Genomic DNA, 19,286 nt, shown 5'->3' with positions numbered 1-19,286 from the left:
TAGTATCGTGTCATCTGCAAAGAGTGACAGTTTTACTTCTTCTTTTCCAATTTGTATTCCTTATATTTCTTTTTCTTCTCTGATTGCTGTGGCTAAAACTTCCAGAACTATGCTGAATGATAGTGGTGAGAGTGGGCACCCTTGTCTTGTTCTGATCTTAGAGGAAATGCTTTTAGTTTTTCACCATTGAGAATGATGTTGGCTGTGAGTTTGCCATATATGGCTTTTATTATGTTGAGGTGGGTTCCCTCTGTGTCCACTTTCTGGAGAGTGTTTATCATAAATAGGTGTTGAATTTTGTCAAACGCTTTTTCTGCATCTATTGAGATTATCCTTCAGTTTGTTAATGTGGTGTATCACATTGATTGATTTGCATATATTGAAGAATCCTTGCGTTCCTGGAATAAACCCCACTTGATCATAATGTATGATCCTTTTAATGTGCTGTTGGAATCTGTTTGCCAGTATTTTGTTGAGGATTTTTGCATCTATGTTCATCAGTGATATTGGCCTGTAGTTTTCTTTTTTTGTGAAACCTTTGTCTGGTTTTGGTTGCAGGGTGATGGTGGCCTCGTAGAATGAGTTTGGGAGTGTTCCTCCCTCTTCTGTATTTTGGAAGAGTTTGAGAAGGATAGGTGTTAGCTCTTCTTTAAATGTTTGATAGAATTCGCCTGTGAAGCCATCTGGTCCTGGACTTTAGTTTGTTGGAAGACCTTAAATCACAGTTTCAATTTCAGTGCTTGTGATTGGTCTGTTTATGTTTTCTATTTCTTCCTGGTTCAGTCTTGGGAGGTTGTACTTTGCTAAGAATTTATCCATTTCTTCCAGGTTGTCCATTTTATTGGCATGGAGTTGCTTGTAGTTTTCTCTCATGACCCTTTGTATTTCTGTAGTGTCAGTTGTTACGTCTCCTTTTTCATTTCTAATTCTGTTGATTTGAGTCTTTTCCCTTTTTTTCCTGATGAGTCTGGCTAATGGTTTATCAATTTTGTTTATCTTCTCAAAGAACCAGCCTTTAGCTTTATTGATTTTTGCTATCGTTTCCTTCATTTCCTTTTCATTTATTTCTGATCTGATCTTTATGATTTCTTTCCTTCTGCTAACCTTGGGGTTTTTTTGTTCTTCTTTCTCTCATTGCTTTAGGTGTAAGATTGGGTTGTTTATCTGAGATTTTTCTTGTTTCTTGAGGTGGGTTGTATTGCTATAAACTTCCCTCTTAGAACTGCTTTTGCTGCATCCCATAGGTTTTGGGTCGTCGTGTTTTCATTGTCATTTGTCTCTCGGTATTTTCTGATTTCCTCTTTGATTCTTCAGTGATCTCTTGGTTGTTTAGTAGCACATTGTTTAGCCTCCATGTGTTTGTGTTTTTTATGTTTTCTTCCCTGTAGTTGATTTCTAGTCTCATTGCCTTGTGCTTGGAAAAGATGCTTGATAAGAATTCAGTTTTCTTAAATTTACTGAGGCTTGATTTGTGACCCAAGATGTGATCTATCCTGGAGAATGTTCCATGTGCACTTGAGGAGAAAGTGTATGCTGTTGTTTTTGGATGGGTTGTCCTATAAATATCAATTAAGTCCATCTGGGCTAATGTGTCATTTAAAGCTTGTCTTTCCTTATTTATTTTCTGTTTGGATGATCTGTCCATTGGTGTAAGTGGGGTGTTAAAGTCCCCCACCATTATTGTGTTACTGTCAATTTCCCCTTTTATGTCTGTTAGCATTTGCCTTATATATTGAGGTGCTTCTATGTTGGCTGCATAGATATTTACAATTATTGTATCTTCTTCTTGGATTGATCCCTTGATCATCATATAATGTCCTTCCTTGTCTCTTGTAGTAGTCTTTATTTTAAAGTCTATTTTGTCTGACATGAGAATTGCTACTCCAGGTCTCTTTTGATTTCCATTTGCATGGAATATCTTTTCCATCCCCTCACTTTCAGTCTGTATGTGTCCCTAGGTCTGAGGTGGGTCTCTTCTAGGCAGCATATATATTGGTCTTGTTTTTGTATCTGTTCAGTCAGTCTGCGTCTTTTGGTTGAGGCATCTCCCAGTATTAATGTTGGCAAATGACTGAATTAGAGTAATTGTTTGCCAACCAGAGTGTTTCTCCGGCTCCATCGTAAGACCATCCTAATGCTGCAGCCATGTGGTTGTGAAAGGAGGTTCTAGACCTCAGAGCATTGAGCTGGGCACCTGGTCTCCACATCTCCACATTGGCTGCAGGCTTTGGGTTCGCCTGTCTCTCTGGGGACTTGGATACCTCGTGCCCTAAGGATGGAGCTTGGACCTGGGGTCTCCTGTTCCCACTTGCTGGGAGGACCCCTCGCCCAGCCTTCGAGGTCTGCATCTACACGCGTTACTTACTTTGGGGACCAGGTCTCCTGCTCCCGTCCCTTCCCCGTGCTGAGGCTGGTCACTGCCCCACCTGTTCTCCAGAGACCAGCGTCCCCTGTAGCTGGTGCAGCCCCTGGCCCAGCCTCGAGTGCTCTTACAGCAGCCTCGGTGCACACGTGTGTCCTCTGGGTGTGGGCATTTGTAGGGTCATGTAGTTGGGACAGGACGAGGACAGAGATGGACAAGCGTGGATCCCCAGGGCACACGTTGAGGCCAGGTCGACACCACAGGAGAGTTGTTAAGGAACCGAGAGCTGTAGGGCCCTGTGGTTCCTGCCGCTGCAGAGGGGGTCAGGTACAGGTGCCGGCCAGCAGCAGCCCAGTGTGAAGGGAGCATCAGAGCAGCACCGAAGACACAGGACCTGCCTGCCGTGACCAGCTGGGTCACACGTGTGTGGATCCTTTCCTGTCTGCCAGCCAGAACGGTCCCACTGGGAGCTGCCTGCCTTGGGACAGTCAGGGAGGAGGGAGGTGGTGAAGCAGCAGTGAGACCGAGCTGGAGAGAGGGCTTCAGTGAGGCGAGCGTACGCAGGAAGGGGATCGGCTCTCCGGAGGACCAGTCGATGGGGTCTGCTGTGTGCTGCCCTGTCCGAGAAGGGAGGCCTTGTCGGGTGTTGCGGTGGGATACCCAGGTCCACCTGCGAGGAACATTCCAGAGAGGGTGTCACCATCCAGGGCTCTGGCTGTAGACTCAGACCGCCTGGGGTCCATCCAGTTCCCACCTGGCCACTTGCTGCCCGTGGGCCTTGTCTGATATCGGACAGCCCCGGGCCGGACACAGAGCCAGTGCTCAGTTATGTCACCTGTCCCAGTGGCGGGTCCCTTCGCGGTGACAGATGTGCCTAAGGCCTACTCACTGCTTCAAAGATTCCCTTTCATGCCCTGGCGTGAGCTCTCATTGTTCTAGGGAACAGCTCTATTTCTTTTAAAAACCAGAAACCGGAGGAGCCAACCCAGCACAACCACAGATAGGCCTGGGAGTCCTCGGGGGCCCTGGGGTCCCCGAGGGGCCGGGCATGGGGGTTGGGCCCCAGGGCTGGTCCCTAACCGTGCTCATCTAGCCAGGCAGCGCCCTGACTGCGTGGAGATGGGCCAGAAATAAGGGCAGCAGGACACCTGCAGCTGCCCACCCTTAGCCCCGCCCTGTGTCGGCAGATGGGCCTAGCTAGGGTCTTCCCTGCACATGCACTTAGCCCTCCGGTGCCTGGGCACGAGGACCCTGAGCACCTCCCACCAGAACAGGTCTGTGCTCGGTGAACCTGCCCTGGAACAACCGTGCTGCCTCTGCTGGGCACACCGCTGGCCTGGTGTTGGCAAAGTCTGCGTGCGCTGTGGGATCTGGGGGTCTCAGCGGTCCCGTGATGCTCTCACCACCATTTCTCAGATGAGAAAACCGAGATGGGACCAGCATTCCAGCCCAGGTCTGGCCTGGGCCTGAGCTCTGAGCCTCCAGTGCCAGACTGCTTCCCCTTTCCTTATGGCAGGAAGGATGCCCACTTGCTGGTAATAATGGGGGTGCTACTTAGGTTCACCGGCTAGAAAATGAAGTGAGTTAAGGACTTATATGTAGAGTAAGTAGAAGTTTTCAGAGAAAAAAATCTTGATTTTTTTTTTTTTTTTTAACCGTGGTGCCGTTAAGAGGATATTAACACGCAGAATGTTGGTTTAATTTGCTGGTAACATGAGGGCAGTGCAGGCGAGTGTCGTAAACATAGATTCCTGGGCCTTGCTGTAGACTTAACTAACTCCTATGCTCCTTGGGAAGAGCCTAGAAATCTGTTTTAGAAGCTCCCCAAGGTAAACAGAATGACCGTACAACCCCGCTATTCCACTCCTAGGCATAGACCCAGAGGAATTGAAAACAGGTGTTCAAACAAAAACTTGTACGTGAAAGTTCATAGCCGCATGAGTCAGTAGCCAAAAGGTGGAAACTACCCAAGTGCCCATCAAATGGATGAATGGACGACAGCAGCAGGACCATCCGGACAGTGGGATACTAGTCAGCCCTAAGGGAGCCGAGCTCTGACCACGCTGCAGCGTGGAGGCGCCTCGCAAACGTTACACTCATAGCGTAGGGTTCCATCTGGGTCAAATGTCCCGAACAGGCAAATCCAGAGACAGGAGGCAGGTTAGTGCTGCTTCGGGCTGGGGGACGGGAGGATGGGGCGTGCCTGCTGGTGGGGACGTGCTGGGCTGTTGAAAGTGTTCTGGAACTAAGCAGTGGGGACAGTGCACAGCAGTATGAGTGCATGAAATGACACTGAACTGTACACTTGGGCTAAAATGGTGAATTTCATGTAATTTTACCAGAAAACCCCCACACAGATCTCCCCAGAGGATTCTTGTGAACAGGCCAGGTGGGAGCCCCCGGCTCAGGGACGGGGAGAGGCTCTCCGGCCCCCCAGACCACACGTCAGCATGGATCTGGGGGTCAGGATCCAGGTGACCTGGATCCAGGTGACCAGGATCCAGCCCACCCGCTGCCCTGTGACTCAGCCTCCAGTCTGGCCGCTGATGCCTCCCGGGTGCCCCTTCCTTGGGATGCAGTGGGTGGAGGAGGGTCAACGTTAAGACTGTGTGAAGATGCTCCCTTTCACTTTCCAATCCAAGGTGCAGTTTTCTTTTCCTTCACCCAGAGTGGGACTCCGGATCATGACTCAGGGCACCAGCCCTTCAAAAAGAGGGAGGGGACAGCAAGGCCTGTGCCCTTGGGCTGTGTGTCACCTGGAGGCCCCCAACCTCTGCTCTGCGGCTGAGAAAAGACCCCTGCTGTTGAGCTTGGGGGTCGGGGGGTGGGGACGCCATGGGCCTCCAGCCTCTCAGAGGTGCCCGACCACCAGCACTCAGGATGCTGGGTGTGTCCGTTTCCTGCTGCCACTATAACCAGTTACCAGGAAGCAGTGGCCTGAAACAGCACATTTATCCCCTGCAGCTCTGGAGGTTGGAAGTCCAAAATCAGTCTCGTGGGGCTAAACTCAGGGCTGGTTCCCTCCGGAGGCTCCAGGCGAGAACTGATTCCCAGGCCTTCTCCAGCTTCTGGAGCCGCCCGCATCCCTTGGCCGGGGGGCCCCTCCGCCACCTGCAGTGCACACCACTCCACCCTCTGCTTCTGTCCGCACGTCTCTGCCCTCTGACCCTGCTGTGTCCCTGTTCTCGGGCGCTGTGATGGTGATCAGGGCTCACCGAGACCACCCAGGATACTCGCCCCGTCTCAAGGTCTGCACTTGCTCTCATCTGCAGAGTCCCTTTGGCCAGGTGACACAGCCGTAAGTTCTGGGACGAGGGTGAGGACATCTTTGGGAGCCGCGAGTCTGCCCACCGACCGCACTGGGTTCCTGCCCCTGCGCTGGCGCCTGTTCCCCGCAGAGGTTAACTGTCGCCCTGAAAGGTCCACGAGCTCCTGTATCTGCAGACCTGAGGCTTTATTCCTGCAGCGTCTGGTTCACTCCACCTTTCATTTATTAAGCCGCCTTTTGAGGGCCAAGGCAGGGCACAAAGCTGAAGGCGAAGCAGTCCCTGCTTGACCTTGTCCTAGGCAAAAGCCCTAAAAATTCTAAATGGTAACCACGTGTGTCATTCTGTGTGCCCCCTGAGGGAATATCTTGCAGGTTCAGTTAACAGTCTTGGGCCTGTGGCTGCCTTGACAGCTGGCCCACAGGTGGTATTTGCTTATTGGGATCAAAATATGAAACTAGAAACAAGAAAATACTGTCAGGAGTGCCAGCTAGTTTCATTCGTCAAGCCCTTGTTGGGGCTCCACCCCGTCTCAGCAGGCGGTAGCCAGCGCCTTCCTCTGCTGCGTGCTTCCGGGTTCCCGTGCCTTCTCCCCGTCACCTTTGCGCGCCTCCCCTCCCTGCCCAGGCCGCGCAGGCCTCAGACCTCTTCCCTCCTGATCCCACAGATGCCCCGAGGCCCTGGCCTCCGGCCGAGGCGGGCTTGAGGTTTGCGCGCTTGCCCGCCCTCCCAGTCACATGCGCGCTCCCTTGCTTCTGAGGGCCGAGCCGCGGCACAGAGCTGCGGCTGAGCAGGCGCCGTGAGCCCAGGCGCACAGGGCTGCCCTCCTCCTCCACACGGCACGTGAACACCTCTTGGGGAGCGTTATAGAAAACCGGGTGCCCGTCCCGTCCAGACCAGCTTCATCCGAAGCTCTGAGGGTGGGCCTGGCGCCGGCACTTTGAAGGGTCCCTCGGGTGTTGTGCAGCCCAGGTTCAGAGCATTGTCCTAGAAGCTCAGAGGCCGGCGGAGGTAGAAACACAGACATGTACAGGTCATTGGATTTGCCCCGTGCGTATTTCGACAACAGCAACCCTCTTCTCACTGGGTCCTCCTAAGGGCCCTGCAGGGTAGACAGGGGCTGTTACCACCATTTCGCAGGGGACCGCAGTGAGGCCTGGATCTCAGTCCTAGGCACTCTGGTTGCTGAGACCATCCCACCCCCCGACCCCTGCCCCGGTCTGTCTTCCAGAACTTTCTAAAGGGTGAGACAAAGGTTTGCGGAAATGAGCTGAGGTCACTTTCTCCCTGAAGTTCCCAACCTGTCAGGTGACCAGTACTCTGTGGTGACGGAAAGGAGGGAGCCTGGAACATCCCTTGACGGGTGCTCCCATGGGGGGCGACACGGGGCCGTGTGCGGGGCGCTGGGCTGAGCCCCGTGTGCCACCAGGGCTGCCCACCCACACAGATGGGGCCCCACAGGCACCTCTCCTCCCCGGGAAAGGTCACACAGCCCTGAGACTGGGTAGAGTGCAAATCAAAGCCCCTCAGAATTAAGAAGTTTCCCCCATTGAGTGGAATTTCACAGCCCAGTGGCCAATTTCTAAGTCATGCACGTTAATGGGCAGCTAATGAGGGACCCAGGCAGGACAGGGGCGTGCCCCGGGCGCCCAGAGCCAAGATTAAGGAGTACAAAGCCAGGCCGCTCTGAGAGCCCTTGATCTCCTTTCTCACTGCCTCGGGGTGGATGTGGGGGGAGAGAGCCATGTGAATTCCGGAGGGGTGCGCCCCAGCCCCTCACATCCTGCCGTCTGCTCACCCATTCATTCCCTCCCTTACGTGTCCGCTCCCATCCGGGCACCATCAGGGTCCGGGCGGGTGCAGGAGCCAGCGTGACACTGCTGGCTTTGAGATGACACACACTCGGGGCTGATTTCCGGACCTGGCCCTGGCCAGCGCTCACGTTTTGAGCCTCTTGCCCCACCCGTGGGAGCCCTGCGCTCTACGGACCGCGGTGACAGCCCTCGGGTTTCAGGGTGAGGACGCGGGGAGCGCTTGCTGCCAGGCCTGGGTCACGGCGAGCACCGCTCACGTGGTCGCAGCAGAACTGCGGCCCACGACGCCGTCCAGTTCCGGGCTTCCTTTCCCCTGGAGCCCGTGGACAGGCTGGCCACTCAGCAGATGGAGCAGAGCCCGCAAAGTATAAACGGAGCCGCTGCAGGGAGGTGGCACGGTCAGGGGCTTGAGACCATACGAGCAAAGCCTTTGGTGCTGATCTCGACGGAGAAGGACTGATTGATTGGGGGAGGCGTTGAACATGTTTAACTTACAGCAGCAGTTCTCAGGAAGGGGCCCCGGACCCCCTGAGTCAGAGACGCTGGTGATGGATCCCACACTCGGTGTTTTAACATGCTCTCGGGGGGATTTGAGCCTGGGCTCCAGGAATAAACAGGTTCACCTCTGAATTCAAGATCCGACCTTCACGGGGCTGTGTTTTCCGTGTTGGGACTGTTTCCAGAATTCTGCCGTCCTAGCCGACTGTATCGGGTCGGAGAGGTAGTCTCTACTCAAAGTGTGGTCCAGGGACCGGCAGCACCCACCTCCGCAGAGCTCGCGAGAAACGTGGAGTCTCGGCTCCACCCCAGGTGGGACGAATCAGCACCTGCCTGTTAACAAGACCCCAGATGATTCCCGTGCTCGTCTGCCTGGGGCGCCTCTCCAGAGCCTTTGCATGCGTGAGTCCACAGCACCCCCCCCCCCGGAGGGCACACGGACCCCCTTCTGCAGATGGGAAAGTGGGCTGGTCCCCCAACAGGTGACAGATGGGGGTAGGGGGCCTGGGAGGCATCCCGGGAGGAGGCGTTGGAGATGGTGAGATTGGTGCAGCCTCCCTGATTTCTCCCAGCTGAGCTCTAACCCTCTGGGGCGGCCGGGAAGGCCCCGCCCCCAGGAGTCTTAAGACGCCCGTGCTCAGGCCAGAGGTCTCAGAAGCTACGAGTTCTTGGGACGGGTGGCGCCGACCTCCTGTCCGTGTCCTCCTAGGTTCGGGGACGTGACCCCAGCACGTGCTCTCTAGGGCTCCCATAATTCATGACGCATTTGCCCACCCCGGTGGAGCTAGAGCCTTCCTCCCACCCCTCTGGGTCCTCTGAAGTGAGCCCGAGTCCCCGTCCCTGATGGCCCAGGACTGTCTGTCGTCTTAAAGATTGGACTTGGTGGTAAGGACCAGGGGCTGGAGCCCCTTCGCTGTGGAAGTTGGCCCGGAGGCGGGTGGGTGGGTGAGAACAGCCATGGGGAGGAAGGAGTTGGGGATTTGGAACAGAAAGGGGGTGGGAGGGTAAGAGTGCCCGTAAACAAGGTTGGAAGTTGCGGGGGCAGCGTTGGTTGAGGGGAAAGGCGTGCGGACCGGAAGCTAGGGGGCAGGTGGTTGCATAACGCTTTGGAAAGGGGGCAGCAGATGCTCGGGAAGAGGGGTACAGAGGCTGGGATGGTTGGGACAGGCGTCCTGGCTCTGGCTGGATCGAGGAGAGACGCATCCCAGCTGGAGAAGGGTGCCGTGAACTGGGAAGACAGTGCCGGGACCACCCCCTCTCTCTGCCCCTCTGCTGCTTCTAGCCATGGAGGGACAGACCCCAGGAGACAGAGGCCTTTCGGAAAAGCCGGTCCCCACGGCCACCCGCCCCAGTCTGTCCTCACTGGGTGCTGTCTTCATTCTCCTGAAGTCCGCGCTGGGCGCCGGCCTGCTCAGCTTCCCGTGGGCCTTCCACAAGGCGGGTGGGGTGGCCCCCGCTTTCCTAGCGGAGCTGGTAAGCCCATGGGGAGCATTTTGAGGCGGGGGGCGGGTCTCCGGGGGCAGGTAGGAACTTAATTTTATTTTTCCAGCTAGAGCCCTGGGTGTTGCTTTTGCAGAGCTGCCTGTCTCCGAAATTACTCCTGTGGCTTTTGCTTTTCCATCCCGCTCAGCTCACGAAGGGAGGAGGGAATCCCCCTGTAGACCCGGGGCGAGAGCATCCTCTAGGCGGCTGAGGGCCTCGCAGCCAGGCGGGGTGTGGGGAGGGGGGGAGGTAGAGGCGCGCTGGGTCTCTGCGGAGCGCTCGGCACCTGTAGCCAATCAGCGCTCCAATGCGGAGCGCTCCGCACCTGTAGCCAATGAACCTGGCCTTTCAGCTGGGGAGGCGCTGTCTCCGAGCCACGGATTGACTTCTCCTGCCTCCCGGTTTCGGCTCCCCAGTGAAAGCCCAAATCTCGTGGACAGGTCAGGACTGAGGCCGCCGTGACGCCTGCAACCTGCACGGTGTCAGCGGTGTTTGGCCAGTTCTGCTGGCTGCGTGTGGATTCTGAACTCTCTCCCTTCGCAGAAAGTTCCAGGGCCCGACCATCCTCAGCGGGAAAGAGCTGCTGATTAGCACAGCTTCATGTTATTAGCAATCTTTTCCTTGAGCTGATAGGAATCAGGCATTTCGTGGTAAGCTCTTTGACGGGCATCATCTCGAGTGCTTTTTTCTGGCAGCTGGCTGATAATGGCCCCATTGGTGGGCCCACGGGGCCTTTCTTGTCCTTCTGGAAGCTGCCACATGCTGCCCTGTGTAGTGTCTGGTGTAACCCGTGCCACCCCCATGCTGGCTGAGCGCCTGTCTGGCGCCGGGTGGCTGAGACACTGTGGTCTCCGTCCTTGTGAAGCTTGTTCTAACAGGGAACTCGGACAAGATTCAAGAAGTCGAATGACACAGTGTCAGATGGTGGGCAGTGTGACGGGTGGGATGACATCCGTGGGAGCGGGAGGGGGGCAGAGAGGCCCCCGCCAAGGCGGCGCTGAGCCCCAGCTTGTCCAGGCGCACGTGACGGGCAACAGAGCGGTGTTTGGATGTGTGCGGCAGAAAGGCCGCGCTTCCGGTACAGGGAGCCCGACCTCCAGCCGCAAAGGGTCAGCGATAGAGCGGATGGGGCCCGCATGGGGGTCCGTGGTCAGGCACAGACGGACCAGTCCGAGGACGCCAGGCAGGGCGGAGGCAGGGACGTGGCGCGCCGCTCCGCAGGCTCCGTGTGGGGTCTCCTGGCACCTTTCGGGAGTACGGATGCCGACTGCCCAGGTTTGGGTGGACCTGAGATCGTGCATCTCTGACAGGCTCCCGGGTAACAGAGATGCTGCTGGGGTGGCTTGCCCTTTGCACAGGATGGTCTAAAGATCCCGTCTTGGGCAGGCAGCTAGCCTTCAGGAGAGGGGACCCCAAATATGAATAAGTGGAAACTCCCGACAAGGGGAGAAGTCAGGCTGGTACTTAGCAACTCCCCCATCATTTCCTGACTCTCCCCTCCTCTTAGCCAGTGAGACTTCTGCCCTGTCCCCAGGTACAAGGCCTCCCCTTGGACGGGAGGAATGTTTAAAGATGCCTGCCACTGGGAGGTCAGTGGTGTGAGGTTTTAGGTCTCTAATGGCCCCATGAGCACCGGAGGGTTAATGAAATTAATGAGCTTGGACCCTCCTCGGCTCCAAAGAGAGGCGCGCCTGGCCAGGGGCTGTGAGGGCTCTTTGCTCACTGGCTGCTAAGAGGCTCAGGGACCGTCTCGAGGGTCAGCTACTCCTGCGTGGACAGCTCACTGCGTTAGCAGAGACGTACCTTCACTGGCAGAGGCTCAGCCTGACCCCCCACCCCCCTTCCCTTCCTTTCATCCCCAAATACCTACGAAGCACCTGCTGTGTTCTGGGTGCTTTTCTGGGGCTAAATGGTAAGCAAAAAAGACACGATCCTAGTCTCCATGGAGCTTAGAGTCTGGTGGATGAGCGAGACAGGGATCCTCATGCTGTATGCACTGTTGTGAGGCTGTGGCCGCAGGCCCCTGGACCCAAGGACCACAACCTGGGCAGCGTAAAACAACAGAAGTGTATTCTCTCCCAGTCTCAGAGACTGCAAGTCCGAACTAATGTGTCGGCAGGGTCCTTCCCGCCTCTCCAGCTCCTGGGGGCTCCAGATGTTCCTTGGCTTGTGGCCATGTCGCTCCAGTCTCTGCCCCATCGCCACACAGCTTTCTCTGTGTCTCCTCCTCTTCTGTCTCTTATTAGGACACTTGTTGGATTTAAGGCCCACTTGGCTTATCCAGAATGACCTCATCTCAAGATCCTTAATTTCACCTGCAAAGACCCTTTTCATTTAATTACATGTTCATTATTTGCATCTGCTAGGATGACTGCCAGTAAGTCCCTTTCACAGGTTCTGGAGATGAGGATGTAGACAAACCTTCTGGGGGGTTCCACCCACCATGGGGAAAAAAGTGGGCCCACGAAAGGTGTGGTTCTGCCAGAAGCGGAGGGTTGAGCCCACCTCGGGGGTGAAGTGTGGGGAGGCTTCCTGGAGGAGGTGACCTTGGAGAGGAGGGGGGAAGAGTAGGAGTTCCCCAGGTGAGGGACGGTGGTGGAGGCGGGGAGGGTGGTGTTCCAAGCAGAGGAACCGGCACGGGCAGAGGTCGAGGGGCTGGAGGGAGCATGCATGTTCCTCCTGGCTCTGAACTTCCAAGTTTCTCTCAGGAGGTCCAGTTTGATGTTCCCTTCAGCAGCCCTAGTTGTGGCTGCTGGCGTAAGAACGCGTCTGCTGTTCAGGGGCACGAACTGTGTGTGAAGACGGCCGTGCTGGGTCTCCCCGGGCTTCTTAGCTGAGTACCTCACAGCTCCTGCATTGTTCTCCTCCATAGAAGTGTGGGAGGGGCGTTTGGCCGTGGAGACCAGGTCCAGCTTAGAGACAGGCAGCCGTCCATCCTGGAGAGGCTCAAAAACATTTAACTACGTGGGGCAAGTGGGTCTCAAATGCATCAGTTGAGGCGGGGGTGGGGGGGCGGCAGGGGGGTTGTCGAGTGGCGCAGATGATTTGGAAAGCAGTTTGTAAGAAATTGCTAGAGTCGAACACACATCTACCCTGACACCCAGGAATTCCACTCCTCGGTGTGTGTCCAGGAGAAGGAAACGTGGGTCCTCAGAATGACTTATTCTAGAATGCTCAGCTCTTCATTCATAGTAGCCAAACACGAAGAACAGCCCAGATGTCTGGCAACAGGGGATTGGATTAACCAATTGTGCTTCTATCCACACAGTGAAATAGCACTTGGCAAAAGTAGGAATAAACTTCACCGATGTGCCCGATAGGGCTGGCCCTCACAAACGTTACCACTCAGTGGAAAGGCAGATAAGAAAATGGCTAAAAGCAGAAAAATATTAGTGGTTTTTTTCTGGGCACGGGGACAGAAAGTGACTGGGAAGGGACAGGAGGGAACTTCGGGGACGTGGTAACATTTTGTGTTTTGGTAGGAGTTTAGGTTGCACATGTACGTTGGTTATACCCCTTCCAATGATATACTGATATACACTTAAGACTGCATTTCACTGTGTGTAAATTTTATCTTACGAGAGGGACTGTAAACACACATCGAGCTCTAATTAACGATACGCACGCCCAAATCTTTAGGGGGAAGTATGCTAATTAATACCCACAACTTGCCTTGAAACGTACACCCAAGTTTAGATGGACGCATGGACGCACGGTAGAGATGTGATCAGATAAGCACAGTGATCTGCTCCTAGTAGAATCTAGGTAGTGGGTACAGGGCGTTCATTGTAAAATGCTTCCAACTTTCCTAGATGTTTGAAAATTTTTCAGTGTTGGAAAAAATTCCAACAGAGCACTGGAGAGGGAGTCTGGAGAATAAGAATGACCATCATTTCTTGAGCAGTTACCACGTGCCAGGCACTGAGCTGGCACAACTCTCCAGTAAGGTAGATGGTATCATCCCCATTTCACAGATGGGAAAACAGAGGTTGATGGTGGGCCTCATGCCACAGAGCAGGCGAGTGGCAGAGTTGGAATTGAACCCAAGTATGCCTGCTTCCTAACCATCATGCTTTATGGCTCTCCACCTGCAACGCATGTGATCTTAGGAAAGTAATTTAAACTCTGAGTTTCTGATGCCTCATTTGTCCAACTGGTGTGGAGTGGTGGGAACCCCAGATTCACAGACGTAGAGCCAGTGCGGCCTCTAGAATCCACCTGCTTTGCAGCTCTGGTTTCAAGGGAGGGGGCTGGTCGCTTGTCAGGTAGAGGCCCTAGGCTGTAGGCAGCCGTGGCCTCTGCAGGTGAGACCCGGAGGGAGTGGTATCAGCATCCTGGGGGGGTGGTTGTGGGCACACCTGGCCCCATGGTCCTGTTCTGCAGGTCTCCTTGGTCTTCCTGATCAGTGGGCTGGTCATCCTGGGCTATGCCGCCTCCGTCAGTGGCCAGGCCACCTACCAGGGCGTGGTCGGAGGGCTGTGTGGCCCCACCATCAGGAAGCTATGTGAGGCCTGCTTCATCGTCAACCTGCTCATGATCTCCGTGGCCTTCCTCAGGGTGATCGGGGACCAGCTGGAGAAGTGTAAGTACCTGCCCTGGAGTCAGGGCTGATCCCGGGTGTGGAGCTCGCGTCTCCCGAGCTCCTGGTGGATGAGCAGGATGTTGGCTTGGGCCCTTGGCAGGCAGCGGAGGCCGAGACCACTGCCAGCTCCTAACGTCGTGGCGAAGGGAGGTGCAGGGTTAGCAATTACCACCACAGTGAGAGTCAAGGAGCGGGAGGGAGCTGTGCTGGGGATCCAGGGGGGACTCATTCTACAGACGGGGAGGCGGCCCCAACTGCAAAGACACCCCTGTGAGAGAACCGGCAACACCTTGAATTTGGGGATGTCAAAGACGCTCAGCCCCATGCTCCCTTGGCCTCTAGTCCCCCCACTAACAATTTCCCTCTAAGCATCTCTTTGGCTGCGTCTTACCGATTTTGACTTGTTCTGATTTCGCTTTTAATCCATTCAGTCCTTTGCTAGTTTTTGCTATGATTTCCTATTTGACTCATGGGATGTTTAGAATTGTGTGATTCAATTTCCAATTATTTGGGAGTTTTCTAGTTGCCTTTTTGGTTTCTTTTTTTAAAAAATTTTTTTATACAGCAGGTTCTTATTAGTCATCAATTTTATACACATCAGTGTATACATGTCAATCCCAGTCTCCCAATTCATCGCACCTCCACCCCCACCCCCACCACTTTCCCCGCTTGGTGTCCATACGTTTGTTCTCTGTATCTGTGTCTCAATTTCTGCCCTGCAAACTGGTTCATCTATACCCTTTTTCTAGGTTCCACATATATGCGTTAATATATGATATTAGTTTTTCTCTTTCTGACTCACTTCACTCTGTATGACAGACTCTACATCCCTCCACGTCCCTACGTATGACCCAATTTCGTTCCTTTTTATGGCTGAGTAATACTCCATTGTATATATGTACCACACCTTCTTTATCCATTCATCTGTCGATGGGCATTTAAGTTCCTTCCATGACCTGGCTGTTGTGAATAGTGCTGCAGTGAACATTGGGGTGCATGCGTCTTTTTGAATTATGGTTTTCTGTGGGTATATGCCCAGTAGTGGGATTGCTGGGTCATATGGTAGTTCTATTTTTAGTTTTTTAAGGAACCTCCATACTGTTCTCCATAGTGGCCGTATCAATTTACATTCCCACCAACAGTGCAGGAGGGTTCCCTTTTCTCCACACCCTCTCCAGCATTTGTTGTTTGTAGATTTTCTGATGATGCACATTCTAACCTGTGTGAGGTGGTACCTCATTGTAGTTCTGATTTGCATTTCTCTAATAATTAGCGATGTTGAACAGCTTTTCATGTGTTTTTTGGCCATCTGTATGTCCTCTTTGGAGAAAGTCTGTTTAGGTCTTCTGCCCATTTTTTGATTGGTTTGTTTGTTTTTTTTAATATTGAGCTGCACGAGCTGTTTATATATTTTGGAGATTAAATCCTTTGACCGTTGATTCGTTTGCAAATATTTTTTCCCATTCTGAGGGTTGTCTTTTCGTCTTGTTTGTAGTTTCCTTTGCTTTGCAAAAGCTTTTAAGTTTCATTAGGTCCCATTTGTTTATTTTTGTTTTTATTTCCATTACTCTAGGAGGTGGATCAAAAAAGATCTTGCTGTGATTTATGTCAAAGAGTGTTCTTCCTATGTTTTCCTCTAAGAGTTTTACAGTGTCCGGTCTTACATTTAGGTCTCGAATCCTTTTTGAGTTTATTTTTGTGTATGGTGTTAGGGAGTGTTCTAATTTCATTCTTTTACATGTAGCTGTCCAGTTTTCCCAACACCACTTATTGAAGAGACTGTCTTTTCTCCATTGTATATCCTTGCCTCCTCTGTCATAGATTAGTTGACCATAGGTGCGTGGGTTTATCTCTGGGCTTTCTATCCTGTTCCACTGATCTATATTTCTGTTTTTGTGCCAGTACCATATTGTCTTGAGTACAGTAGCTTCGTAGTATAGTCTGAAGTCAGGGAGCCTGATTCCTCCAGCTCCGCTTTTTTCCCTCAAGACTGCTTTGGCTATTCGGGGTCTTTTGTGTCTCCATACAAATTTTAAGATTTTTTGTTCTAGTTCTGTAAAAGAAAAAAAAAAAAATGCTATTGGTAATTTGATAGGGATTGCATTGAATCTGCAGATTGCTTTGGGTAGTATAGTCATTTTCACAATATTGATTCTTCCAATTCAAGAACATGGTATATCTCTCCATCTGTTGGTATCATCTTTAATTTCTTTCATCAGTGTCTTATAGTTTTCTGCATATAGGTCTTTGGTCTCCCTAGGTAGGTTTATTCCTAGGTATTTTATTCTTTTTGTTGCAGTGGTAAATGGGAGTGTTTCCTTAATTTCTCTTTCAGATTTTTCATCATTAGTGTACAGGAATGCAAGAGATTTCTGTGCATTAATTTTGTATCCTGCTACTTTACCAAATTCATTGATTAGCTCTAGTAGTTTTCTGGTGGCATCTTTAGGATTCTCTATGTATAGTATCATGTCATCTGCAAAGAGTGACAGTTTTACTTCTTCTTTTCCAATTTGTATTCCTTTTATTTCTTTCTTCTCTGATTGCCGTGGCTAGGACTTCCAAAACTATACTGAATAATAGTGGTGAGAGTGGACATCCTTGTCTTGTTCCTGATCTTAGAGGAAATCGTTTCAGTTTTCCACCATCGAGAATGATGTTTGCTGTGAGTTTGTCATATATGGTCTTTATTATGTTGAGGTAGGTTCCCTTTATGCCCACTTTCTGGAGAGTTTTTATCATAAATGGGTGTTGAATTTTGTCAAAAGCTTTTTCTGCATCTATTGAGATGATCATACCGTTTTTCTTCTTCAATTTGTTAATATGGTGTATCACATTGATTGATTTGCATATATTAAAGAATCCTTGCATCCCTGGGATAAATCCCACTTGATCATGGTGTATGATCCCTTTATGTGCTGTTGGATTCTGTTTGCTAGTATTTTGTTGAGGATTTTTGCATCTATATTCATCAGTGATACTGGTCTGCAATTTCCTTTTTTTGTAGTATCTTTGTCTGGTTTTGATATCAGGGTGATGGTGGCCTCATAGAATGAGTTTAGGAGTGTTCCTTCCTCTGCAATTTTTGGAAGAGTTTGAGAAGGATGGGTGTTAGCGCTTCTCTAAATATTTGATAGAATTCACCTGTGAAGCCATCCGGTCCTGGAGTTGTGTTTGTTGGAAGATTTTTAATCACAGTTTCTATTTCATGACTTGTGATTGGTCTGTTCATATTTTCTATTTCTTCCTGCTTTAGTCTTGGAAGGTTATAGCTTTCTAAGAGTTTGTCCATTTCTTCCAGGTTGTCCATTTTATTGGCATACAGTTGCTTGTAGTAGTCTCTTAGGATGCTTTGTATTTCTGCGGTGTCTTTTGTAACTCCTCCTTTTTCATTTCTAATTTTATTGATTTGAGTCCTCTCCCTCTTTTTCTTGATGAGTCTGGCTAATGGTTTATCAATTTTGTTTATCTTCTCAAAGAACCAGCTTTTAGTTTTATTGATCCTTGCTTGGTTTCTTTGTTTCTCTCTCATTTATTTCTGCTCTAATCTTTATGATTTCTTTCTTTCTCCTGATAACTTTGGGTTTTGTTTGTTCTTCTTTCTCTAGTTTCTTTAGGTGTAAGGTTAGATTGTTTATATTAGATTTTTCTTGTTTCTTGAGGTAGGCTTGTATAGCTATAAACTTCCCTCTTAGAACTGCTTTTGCTGCAGCCCATAGGTTTTGGATCGTCGTGTTTTCAGTATCATTTGTCTCTCGGTATTTTTTGATTTCCTCTTTGATTTCTTCAGTGATCTCTTGGTTATTTAGTAACATATTGTTTAGCCTCCATGCGTTTGTGTTTTTTTACATTTTTCCCCCCTGTAATTGATATCTAATCTCATAGCGTTGTGGTCAGAAAAGTTGCTGGATATGATTTCAGTTTTTTTAAATTTACTGAGCCTTTATTTGTGGCCCAAGATGTGATGTATCCTGTAGAATATTCCATGAGCACTTGAGAAGAAAGTGTAATCTGCTGTTTTGGGATGGAATGTCCTATAAATATCAATTAAATCTATCTGGTCTGTTGTGTCATTTAAAGCTTGTGTTTTCTTATCAATTTTCTGTCAGGATGATGTGTCCATTGGTGTAAGTGAGGTGTTAAAGTCCCCCACTATTATTGTGTTACCGTCGATTTCCTCTTTTATAGCTGTTAGCAGTTGCCTTATGTATTGAGGTGCTCCTATGTTGGGTGCATAAATATTTACAATTGTTATATCTTCTTCTTGGATTGATCCCTTGATCATTATGTAGTGTCCTTCCTTGTCTCTTGTAACATTCTCTATTTTAAAGTCTATGTTATCTGATATGAGTATTGCTACTCTTTTGGTTTCTATTTGCATGGAATATCTTTTTCCATCCCCTTACTTTCAGTCTGAATGTGTCCCTAGATCTAAAGTGGGTCTCTTGTAGGCAGCATATATATGAGTCTTGTTTTTGTATCCATTCAGCAAGCCTTGTGTCTTTTGGTTGGAGCATTTAATCCGTTCACTTTTAAGGTAATTATTAATATGTACCTATGACCATTTTCTTAATTGTTTGGGGTTTGTTTTTGTAGGTCTTTTTCTGCTCTTGTATTTCCCACTTAGAGACGTTCCTTTAGCATTTGTTGTAGAGCTGGTTTGGTGGAGCTGAATTCCCTTAGCTTTTGCTTGTCTGTAAAGCTTTTGATGTCACCATCAAATCTGAATGAGATCCTTGCTGGGTAGAGTAATCTTGGTTGTAGTTTCTTCCCTTTCATCACTTTAAATATATCATGCCACTCCCTTCTGGCTCGTAGAGTTTCTGCTGAGAAATCAGCTGTTTACCTTGTGGGAGTTCCCTTGTATGTTATTTGTCGTTTTTCCCTTGCTGCTTTCAGCAATTTGTCTTTAATTTTTGCCAATTTGATTACTGTGTGTCTCGGCGTGTTTCTCCTTGGGTTTATCCTGTATGGGACTCTCTGCACTTCCTGGACTTGGGTGGCTATTTCCTTTCCCATGTTGGGGAAGTTTTCGACTATAATCTCTTCAAATATCTTCTCAGGTCCTTTCTCTCTCTCTCCTCCTTCTGGGACACCTATAATGTGAATGTTGTTGTGTTGAATGTTGTTGTATTGACTGTTGTCCCAGAGGTCTCTTAGACTGTCTTCATTTCTTTTCATTCTTTTTTCTTTATTCTGTTCCGCAGCAGTGAATTCCACCATTCTGTCTTGCAGGTCACTTATCCGTTCTTCTGCTTCAGTTATTCTGCTATTGATTCCTT

At 50.6% G+C, this 19,286-nt stretch overlaps 1 protein-coding gene across 1 annotated transcript in view; it reads left to right on the top strand.

Annotated features, from left to right (window-relative positions):
- The first annotated feature begins 9,224 nt into the window (after window positions 1-9,224).
- The window catches only part of SLC38A8 (solute carrier family 38 member 8), a 31,249-nt gene continuing 21,187 nt past the window's right edge, over window positions 9,225-19,286 (top strand). The window contains exons 1-2 of the mRNA XM_060001040.1: window positions 9,225-9,413; window positions 13,806-14,004. Of these exons, the coding sequence (XP_059857023.1) occupies window positions 9,225-9,413; window positions 13,806-14,004 (388 nt within the window). The remainder of the gene's footprint in view (window positions 9,414-13,805; window positions 14,005-19,286) is intronic.

The sequence above is a fragment of the Delphinus delphis genome, chromosome 20 (assembly GCF_949987515.2).
Source record: "Delphinus delphis chromosome 20, mDelDel1.2, whole genome shotgun sequence".
In the NCBI taxonomy this organism is placed as follows: Eukaryota; Metazoa; Chordata; class Mammalia; order Artiodactyla; family Delphinidae; genus Delphinus; species Delphinus delphis.
This window is presented reverse-complemented; position numbering and strand designations above follow the sequence as displayed.